The 11,198-nt window shown below is 43.5% G+C and overlaps 1 protein-coding gene across 1 annotated transcript; it reads right to left on the minus strand.

Moving 5' to 3' along the window:
• Positions 1-4,416: 4,416 nt before the first annotated feature.
• On the minus strand, positions 4,417-10,800 carry proser2 (proline and serine rich 2). The gene is made up of 5 exons (XM_083547475.1): positions 10,643-10,800; positions 10,038-10,189; positions 7,627-7,884; positions 4,849-7,328; positions 4,417-4,727 (listed from the first exon to the last, which is right to left on the minus strand). The coding sequence occupies exons 2-4, from the start codon at positions 10,098-10,100 to the stop codon at positions 5,601-5,603; spliced, it is 2,049 nt and encodes a 682-aa protein (XP_083403601.1). The 5' UTR covers positions 10,101-10,189; positions 10,643-10,800; the 3' UTR covers positions 4,417-4,727; positions 4,849-5,600.
• Positions 10,801-11,198: the final 398 nt, after the last annotated feature.

The raw sequence follows: 11,198 nt of genomic DNA on the forward strand, positions 1-11,198 counted from the left end.
TAAATAATGAACATTTCACTCTTTTAGAATAGAAGTTTTATAAAATGCTGTTTGGTGTTGATGAGCTTCAGTAGCTACAAACTGAGATTCCGACTCAGACACGTATCAGAGATCGTAACAACTCAGCCGTCATTATCTTCTATAATTATAATATTAAAAAGCTTTATGGAAATCTGCATGTTTGAGTCTGGAATTTTTTACATCAGATGGAATTTAGCCGTAAATTAAAGCCATGGAAGTGAATGCTGAACATCTGCATGTCAGGAGAAACAGGAAGTGCAGGGAGAACTTCTCTTACAGGATCATTCAATCTCACAACAGGTTTTAGTGACGAAATGGAGAAGCTTTTGTGCTTCTGCTGCATTCCTTTGGTGTGATCACTAAAGCCATGATTACGTACAGGAGAAATTCTAAACATGAACTTGATCTAGAGGGTGGAGTTGCCACCTCAGCTCCAGGACATCAGAGGAGTTCCTGACCTCAGGGTTTCATCTCTGCCTCATCGGCCTTACAATGAACTCTATACAACTCAGCAGTCGAGAGTTAGGGGCCTTGCTCAGGGGCCCCACAGTGAGAGCTTGATGGTGCTGAGGTTATAAACTGATTACACACTTCAGGAATGGAAATACTGTAAAGACCTAAAATATAAATAATGAGATGTCTTTAAATCCATTCAATTGCTATTGGAGAGAAGTTCTGGATCTGTGTGTGTGTGTGTGTCAGCTGGCTCACACTGATCAGACCTGCCTGACACACCAGCACCTGGAACGAGGAGGTCCTGCTGCATTCCTGCCTAATTGTTCTGCCTGAACTGATTTAATACACTGGTGTCTTGTGGCTCTTTTGAACTCTGATAGGAAAAACCGAGTCAGATCTTTGTTCACATTGTTCCTCCCAGCGGGGCGAGTCGGGTCTGGCCGGGCCGGGCCGGGCCGAGCCCTGCGCCACTACGCCACGAGGCCAAAAATAACTGAGGAACCACCAGATGATGAAGTCCTTAACAATGCCAATCATTTTACACTGTATTCTTGCGTAAGGCGGCGTTAATGAACGAGTCAAATACAGAAACTGATCTACACTATAAAGTCAAAAGTTTGTGCCCCCTGACCACCACACCCACATGTGTTTTTTTCCAAACAGTTACACAGAAGGTCTCTTCTTGTTCCTTCACTGAAACTCAGAGACTCCAAGCGCAAGGCTACGCTTCTGTTCACACAGCGATCTGCACAAAGACGTTGGATTGGAGCATCTCAGGTGTCCTGCACAGAGCTCTGATCTCCTCAACCCCACTAAACACCTTCTCAAAAGGTGAAATGCCCACAGTGACGCTCCTGGATGACCTTCCCAGAAACCTGGAGGTTATCCTGAGTGTGATTTGGGTATAGAGTGTGTACTGAAGCGTTTAACACACACACACACACACACACACACACACACACACACACACTCTGCACTTATAACAGGTTCTATCACTAATAAAACACTGAATTCAATGTTAAAACCCAGAAAGCTTTTAGCTGGTTATCTTTACTCCAGATTCTAGATTAATAACGAGCTGAAAGTCAAATAAAACATAAAAACTCTTAAATTTAACAATTATTCTGAGTTGTTTACGTGCAAATAAACAATGACTTGCAAAATTATTCATCCCAACTTCCACATTTGTGTTCCGTGTTCTACACAAACGAACCCATAATCCTGACCTGGTTACAGAGCGAAACACGAGAGAATCCGTGCCTCTGGTTTTCATTCAGACCAGTGAGAGAAGCAGACGAGAGATCAGGAGTAAACCTACAGGAGCTGGAGATCTTCAGCCCAGAAACTCTTTAGCACGGAGTTTGTGTTCAGCTTCATCATATTTGGAGTTGGTCAGAAGTCCCGTTAGAGAAATCATTTAAAAAATCTTCTCTGGTTGTAACAGATAAAGTTTTGGCCGTAAAAAAAAACAAAACGCAGATCATCACCATCCACACAGTAGAGCAGGGTGGTGATGATCAACCTCATGGTAAGAGCTTCTCTGTATTGGATGGCTCACAGTTGGAGTTGCTGTTGCTCCACAGGATCTTCCAAATTCATTTTCTTTTCTATCGCTTTGATTGCACAACTTTCCCAGAACGTTCTCCTGATTGTTCCTGAAGACTCGTTTTCAGGATGATCTTATTTTAGGTATGTTTTTAAATAAACACTGAGTTGTTCCAGGAACAGGTGTTTTTCTGCTGATCGCATGATGCTGAGGGTCAGAGAGGTTCATACCTCAAAACCATTTCAAACTTCATGCACCTTCTCAAAATATCACAATTAAAACGTGAGAAATGTCAAATTCTTTTACCTTTAAATTAGTAAATATTTATGTAAGTTGATGTGTGTGTTTAATAGAGAAGAGTTCCAGTAGAACAGCTGATCTGGTTGTGCTTTAATGCGTGATGTTCGAGTGAATCAGACGCAGGAGCAGGTGATCAGCAGTTTTTGCTCTATTTAGAAACAGTACACAAACACCGGATGGAAAAGCGTGAGCTGGAATCTTGGAATGTAAACTATGTGCCTACAGAGTGACAAATGTAGGTGTGTCTAATGTCATTAATGGCACGTGAACACTGCTGGGTGGAGCATCTGCTGGACTTCTACTCTAACATCTGTTCCTGCTGTGCTAAAACTGACCTCCACCCAGATCACATCTGCTCAGTGCTGCTTCCGATGAGAACTTTTGAAACTTTAGAGAAAAGAATGGTTTAGCAGAAAACTGAAAATGTCTGAAAAAGATTCAGGACCAAGGTCAGGGACAGTGTGGTGGAGCCGGGTTTCAGGACGTCTCGAGGTGGAGATGATCAGTCATGTAATTAGATTGTTCTTTCCATCCTCATTCCAATCTCCACCTTTTCTCTTCTCAGCTCTGTTCCTGTGGACTGATCATTACAAAACTATTTAATCACACAAAAGGTCTTTTTGAAATGCAGCTGAACTCAGTTTGTGTTTTGTGGAACATTGTGTGTTTACATGTGTACTGGTGAAATGGAATTTTGGTATCCAGTGATGACCAGTGAATCCTGCCAGGTTACACTCACCCAGATGTGTTTTGGAGGGAATGTTCAGAACAGTTTACTGGACACCTGATCTTCACACCCTATCATTCCAAAACCATGGACATTCCTATGGATTCCTACCGTCTCCTCACTGTGGGTTTGAGATTTTTTGGACCATGGCTGTGCTCAAGTGCTCAAGTTACAAAAGCGTTTCAGTCTCCAAGAAGACATGGTGAAAAGTCAGAGTTCCAAACCATAAAGGTGGGGATTTGGAGTTCAAGAATCCATGCAGAAAACTTGAGATGTTCCACTTCAACCTTAACACACCATGTCCTCATGGAGCTCAGCTTGTGTACAGGAACATGAGAACAGAGACGTTTGCCTAAGCATGTTACAAAATCCACACATTTCTGTTGCATATAAAATCTTTGTGACAGTTTTGTGGAGGGACCATGTGACGGTCAGGTGTCTACATACTTTTGATCTTATAGTTAAAAATGCTCACATGTACTTTATAGAACAGTAGAATTCTTTTCACATTTCCCAGTGATGTTAGGAAGCTGGGGTCAGACCCCTGGACCGCAGAGGGTTAAGGGCCTTGCTCAGGGGCCCCAGAAGTGGTAGTTGAGCAAAACTAGGGCTTGAACACAAGACCTTCTGATCAGTAACCCACTGAGCTCCCACAAGGTGTACATACCAAATCCACTGTGACGTGAAGAAACAGCACAAGTTTATCATCTGCATTGGAACCTGCAGCACATCAGATCCAAAACACACACCTTTTTGTTTTTAAGGGTTTTTTTGTTCCTTCTTATTTTCTTTCTTTCTTTTTCTCTGTCTTTCTCCCCAAATCCCGTCCCAACCATGAATAACTGAAATCATTAATGACATCCAGCTGTTTTTTTCTCAATATTTATTATTATTATTATTATTATTATTATTATTATTATTATTATTATTATAAGTCAGAGCTCTATAGCAGTAGATCTTTCACTCCAAACCATGGAAGGCAGATCTTCATGGAGCTTGCTTTGTGCACACAAGGGACAGGTTTTGGTCTCCGAGTTCACGTGAAGGCACACATGCAGGTGTCGGGTGTCCCAATACTTTTGGTTGTGGTTGTGTGTGCATTTTATTCCCAGGTATTTTATTCTGTGATTGAAATCTTCCTCTCAGTCTGAAATGGTTTAAAGTCCTTTACCATTTATTCTGTTCCATTTTACATGCAATACAAATATAATAAAATAAACAGTAAATATTTACATCTTTATTTATATACATTTAACTGTAAAAAAAAAAACCAAAACAGTTATTTATGACATGACATTTATAATTGTGAATATTATTTAATAAGATATTTGTACAGACCCTGAATTCATGAGCACAATTTATTCGCTTTTATTCAAAATAAACCAACGGCAGTAAAACAGAAACATTTTATAACTTAGAAAAGCTCAAAGTAGGCAGAGGTGCAATTTAAATGAAAAAAACTTCTTACTTCAGTGTGTGTGTGTGTGTGTGTGTGTGTGTGTGTGTGTGTGTGTGTGTGTGTGTGTGTGTGTGTGTGTGTGTTTTCTGCGTTTTAGTTCCTTCAATGACAGTTGTAGATTCGCTACAACAAACCGGAGTCAGTGTTCAAAAAATAAATAAAATAAAACAAACAAACACAAATCATCCATCAACCAGACACACACTATCATTCTATCACTTCAGACACACACACACACACACACATACTCACACACGCACAAACACATACTCACACACACACTCACACACGCACACACACTTGCACTGTAGTAAAAAGCATTTCCACACACACACACACACACACTCACACATACGCACACACACATACACACACATACTCACACACACACACTCACACACACTTGCACTGTAGTAAAAAGCGTTTCCTCACACACACACACACACACACACACACACACACCCTCACACGCTGAATTTAAAGAGCTTCGGTGATAAATTCCAGAGAAGGTTTAAAGATCCAAACAGAACCAGAACCAAAGAGGGGAATAAAAATACACTTTCCATCACCACCCTCATGTGTAGAGGCTCCATGTGGGTCGCTGTGGTTTGCTGAGGCAGAGGCCCTCAAACTTAAAAATATCCTCTACACATCAACTACAGAGTCTGAAATCAATTATGAATCAAATTGCTGAGAACTGCAGACAAATTGCTGGTTCACTGGTTTGATCAAGAGAAGCTCCAGGCAGCACTAGAAGCAGAGTAAGAAGATCTGAGGTGAGGGTTAGTAGCAGTAAACTCAGGTCTGGTCCAGCTGTGGGCTTCATCTTTCATCAGGATCTCTGGAAAGCTGCAGTGACTCCAGCCACATGTTTCTCATACAGTCTTTGATAGTGAAGATCCAGGTCGTCAGCCCTGATGTGAAGAACCACTTCTAAATCAGCATGTTCATGCTTACAGCGTTCGTTTGTGTGAAATTTTGGTAACATCAAGGTCATACATGAGCAGGTGTTGGTGTGAGTTCTGCTGCAGGGAGATTTTTCTTTAAACTTTAAACCGTAACTGCGGAAAGTCTCGAGGCTTTGAGAGGTTTTAGGACGTGTTCTTCAGCAGTCCCAGTCTGCGTAAAGCGTCTCGTCTGGCTTCACCTGTTGTTCCTTTGCCGGAAAACTGTACCGTGATGCCTTGATTGCGGAATGAAGGAGCCGGCTTACTGAGGATCTCCGGAGGAACAGGATCTGGACGAGGCCTCAGAGACACTGTGGGTTTGGAGAATGTTTGAGGTGGCACTGTAGAAGATCTGCTTCTGACTATAGACTGGTTACCTGGGTCAGGAGGTAAATGTTTGGGTTTGGTGGCGTCACCAGGTTGAGTGGTGGGTGGGACAGTGGAAGTTGGTAAGTTGTTGTACTTTGCTCCTTCTGATAGATCTGTGTTTCCTGCAGGATGGAAAACTCTCGATCTGCCTCCATAGCTGTTGAACTGGGTTTCTGGTGGCTCGTCTACGTCTGCAGAAGGGAATGAGTTGGAATCTGCCTTCACACTAAATGTGGGATTCAAAACAATGCTTTTGCCACCATAGCTGTTAAAGTTGGTCTGTTTCACGTCAGCACTTGTTGGTGGGAGACTGGACCTTCTGTCCTGCTTCACAGTGGTGTCTTTGGTAACCGACGTGATTTGAGCAGTTTTTCCTCCATAATAATTAAAGTTGGACGAGATTTCACTCCTGGGTTTTGGCTCGTAGCTGAGGCTGGATGTCGGCTGCGCAGCAGACGTGTTGATATTCTTCTTTTGACCGATAATGATGTCAGGAATGTTACTGGAAGGATTCATTTTGTTTAAGACATGAGCCTGTGTGCTGGAACTCACTCTGTAAGCATTGTTAGGGCTGGGTATAGGTGAGCTAGCATTGCTGCTCGCTTTGTAAGCACTGTTGCTAGCAGAATTAGCACGGTTACTCACTTTGGGAGGGTTCTGGACAGGTGAAGCACCACTGCTGCTCACTTTGGGAGGGTTCTGGACAGGTGAAGCACCACTGCTGCTCACTTTGGGAGGGTTCTGGACAGGTGAAGCACCACTGCTGCTCACTTTGGGAGGGTTCTGGACAGGTGAAGCACCACTGCTGCTTACTTTGGGAGGGTTCTGGACAGGTGAAGCACCACTGCTGCTCACTTTGGGAGGGTTCTGGACAGATGAAGCATCACTGCTGTTCGCTTTGTAAGCACAACTGTTAGGTGAAGTAATGCTGCTGCTCCTTTTAGTGTGAATGTTAGCAGTCAGATTAGTGGTTTTGCCCCCCATTAACCCTAACTTGTACAAGGCCTCCATCCTGGACTTCTCAGGCTCCATATCTCTGAAGGACACACTGCGAGTGGGTGCGCTGCGCATGCAGGAAGGCTCTCCTCCCTCCAGCGGATGGGAACCAACAGGCAGGTTGGCCAACATCAGTGAACGGCGCTCCTGAATGTTGACGGCTGCCGTGGCGATCGAGTGCGGACTGGGATCTCTGTTGCCACGTGTCATGCTGATTTTGCTGGGGAGACATGGGGCCCTGGCAGGTTCACGTTTGGATTCCAGGCTGCGTCTGTGACATAACAGGGTGGACGGCGTTATCCCGCCCGTGCCCTGGTGCTCGGCAATCTTACTAGCGATGACCACAGGTGTAGGGACGGAGCCGGGAGGAGGCTGGTGGCTGGTCTCCTCATGTGCTGCAGAGCTTGTGGTCTGGGATGTAACAACGCCATCCACAGAGTCCCTCTTCACAATTGTTTCATAATAAGGCTCCGGTGTCACAACATGGCTCTGAAAATCTGCCACAGGGTGGAGCAAAAATGTTCAGCATTAGACTTTGTACAGTGGTTAAATACCAAACCTTTTAATCTCTTAGAGGCATGACGACGGCAACAGTACCAGATGTAGGTCAGGATCACTCCCATCATTATTACAAACCACCTGCGTTTGTTGTCTTTGCAGCTGATTTATTTATACCCCTTTATTGTTCTTGTTCCCTGCAGGACTCGTGTCCCCTGGTATATTTATATTATATTTGATTTGGTTATTTATTTCTCTACACAACCCAATAAATTCCTGAACCCAACAGTCTTTCAAATCAGAAATCTGACCCAGTACCTGTCACACTGAACTTCCTTGGAGAATGGACGAGGTCTATGATGTCATGCTCCATCAGGCGAGGGGAAACATCTCCAGCTGAATTAAACATTGAATTCGATGGAGTCTTAAGGCCCTCAGCAGGGGTACGTCTTCTGGAGGTCAAGTCTTCATCATTGAAGTCCTCATCCAGCGAGTCGATCGTCTCCTCAAAGAAAAGAATGCACTCCTTCTCTTCCGTACTGAGAAACTGTAGACCATCATCTTTCTACAAAAACAAACAACAAAGCAACTGCTTATCACTTGTGCTCTAACAGCTGTCATCTGACCTTCTCCTGTTTTCAGATTCCAGCTGTGTTGAATTATGTTTTTACATGAAACTAAACCTGCATCTGTATCTTCTCATTACAGGACAGCAGATTTATAATCATTTCCCACATTCACTTGTATAAAGTCCAGATAACTTCAGCTTGTTAAACTAGAAACTGAAACACAACATCCTGAAACTGGGACAGAAAAACTGAAGTCAGCGCTGTAGAAGAACAACAACATCTCAACAGCTTCAACTGGTGAAGAAACCGAACCAGATCGAATGGTTTCATATTCTCTCGATCAATAACGAATGCAGAGGTTTGGGGTAAACGCAGGGTGTGACGGTGGTCTTTAGTGTTCAGATTCACATTTATTTTGGATATTAGTATAAAATATCTGGAATTTGTGCTGAAAATCAAAACATTGAAAAGCAGAAAGGTGTCGGATTCACAACTGCAACTCAGCATTACACACAACACAGTGTGTAAGCAGGCAGCACCCCCCTCTAGTGTGTGTGCGTGTGTGTGTGTGTGTGTGTGTGTGTGTGTGTGAAGTGAACAGTAGGCTACTTGTTTCTCTGCTCCCATGCCCCCACCTCTCAACCTGACGTGGAAGACAGGATCACTGTACCTGCTCTGTGTGTGTGTGTGTGTGTGTGTGTGTGTGTGTGTGTGTGTGTCTGTCCTGTAAACGCCCAAAGAAAAAAACCCACATCAAGTCGTCTTTTTTGGCCCAGAGCTGCACTCGGACACACTACAGCACGCAGTGACACAAACTGTTGAAGTGTCTCACATCTGACTGATTAAAAGCAGTGATCGAGTCTGAGCTTTTTCCTGGATGATCATCATTACTGACGATGCAGCGAGCGAGAAGAGAAGAGAAGAGAGGAGAAGGAGGAAAGAGGTAGAACCTGCTCTTCAGCTTGTGTTGAATGCAGCGGGAACATCGCAGCGTGAGTTCTCACATTACCCGGACTTTGTAACAAACACAATGCATCAGACGACCCGAGCAGCTCTGATCCCGACCCGAGCACAATCCCAGACCCGACTCAACACACTCAGGATCCATTACTGTACGAGTGTGTGTTTCTCTGTGATCAAAAAATAACCCATGTTCTGGAGAAGCTCCAGTTTTATTGGTTCTGGGATGTTTCATTGACACACACACACACACACACACACACACGGTGAAACGTTCCCGTTTTGGATTGGTGTGTTTGGTGTGTTGTGTGAATAAAGTTTGGTGTCTGCAGGTTCTGAATTTTCTTCTTTTTTTTATTTACACAAACATCCGTGATGAGGAGCCACACCTCACAGAAAGAATGAGAAGTTCTTCTGTCAAAACTGCAGTAGAACTGGTTTCTTATCCTGTGTGTGTGTGTGTGTGTGTGTGTGTGTGTGTGTGTGTGTGTGTGTGTGTGTGTGTGTGTATATTAAGAGCATGTATAAACTGTACATTAGACTCTTTATACTGTATATATAAAGTAAATGCATGTGGATGTTTATACTGATCTTTTTCACAGATGTTGAAATGACAGATGTTTCTTCATTTAAAAAAAGAATTGTCTGATTTCTCATTGTGTTTTAGAAACTAATCTGTCATTGTGTGTGTGTGTGTGTGTGTGTGTGTGTGTGTGTGTGTGTGTGTGTGTGTGTGTGTGTGTGTGTGTGTGTGTGTGTGTGTGTTTAGTTGACGCAGGTCAGGATGAAGCATCTGCTCGTTTTTCTTTTCTATCAGAAATGTGTAGAAGTGTAAAATTGTGTGTGTGTGTGTGTATGTATGTGTGTGTGTGTGTGTGTGTGTGTGTGTGTGTATGTATGTGTGTGTGTGTGTGTATGTATGTATGTATGTATGTATGTGTGTGTATGTATGTATGTTTATGTATGTATGTGTGTGTGTATGTATGTGTGTGTGTGTGTGTGTGTGTGTATGTATATATGTGTGTGTGTGTGTGTGTGTGTGTGTGTGTGTGTGTGTATGTATATGTGTGTGTGTGTGTGTGTGTGTGTGTGTGTGTGTGTGTGTGTGTGTATGTATATATGTGTGTGTGTGTGTGTGTGTGTGTGTGTGTGTGTGTGTGTGTGTGTGTGTGTGTGTGTGTGTACTCACAGCTTGTCGGTACCCGTTGAGTCTGTAGTAGGGTCGCGGGTTTCCGTGCACGTGAACATCCATAACGAACACAGGACTGATGTCGCGGCGCACAGGTCACGTGAGAACGTTCAGCACGAGCATCTCCAACAAGCCTTCAGACCTGAGTCCAGCTACAGGACACACACACACACACACACACACACACACACACACACACACACACACTCCAATTAGTTCTTCAGAACCTATTACATCTGACGGGTGAAAAAACTGGAAACTAACAACACACACACACACACACACACACACACACACACAGGACACTCGGACACCAGCGCATGAACAACACAAACAAGAAATGAAATGTTTGTGATGATCTACTGAAACATCACCGGAGCTCCAGAATCTCCAACAGATGAATTTATTATTAAACACAAAAATAGATTTATAAAATAAAACTAAATACAAGAACCTGCACTTTCTTATTTTCTTCTTCTTTTATTTTAAACCTGCTCATTTCAGCCATAATAAATACAATCATAATAAATACAATCATAATAAATACAATCATAATAAATACAATCATAATAAATATCACACACTTCAGATAGAAAAATACACACCTGTGAGTGGAGAAGAAAAACCCTGGAGCTCAGAGAGGAACTCAGGAGCGCTGTGAACGTGCTGGACTGAGTGTGTGTGTGTGTGTGTGTGTGTGTGTGTGTGTGCTGCATGAGAAGGAAGAGCGCGCGCACCTATAACTTCGAGCGCTGGGAGCGCAGGGGTGACGTCATAGCGAGGAGCTCCACCCCTGAGCACAAGACTGGTGCTGTAACACACACACACACACACACACACACACATTCGCCCTACTGTAAATGAGCCTTATTAAAGCATACACAAGTCCTCTGTAATGAACTCCAAGCAGGATCATTACAAGCTTCTGGTTCAGGACCCCCCCCCCCCCCCCCCCCAAAACACAACCCCCAGACCCTAACCCATACACAGCAGTAAACAGAACCTAGAGAAAAGATCTAATAAAAGAGCCCCAGTTCACTGCTGAAAGTCAGAAGTGCTCCACCTTTGTTAAAGCCCTGGAGATGTGACCACCATTTAGTCCTACAGGATCATCTCATAAACGTCTTCATCTCATAGACTGGTTCTGATCCAACAGTAACT

Source organism: Silurus aristotelis, assembly GCF_946808225.1.
Source record: "Silurus aristotelis genome assembly, chromosome: 7".
Classification (NCBI taxonomy): Eukaryota; Metazoa; Chordata; class Actinopteri; order Siluriformes; family Siluridae; genus Silurus; species Silurus aristotelis.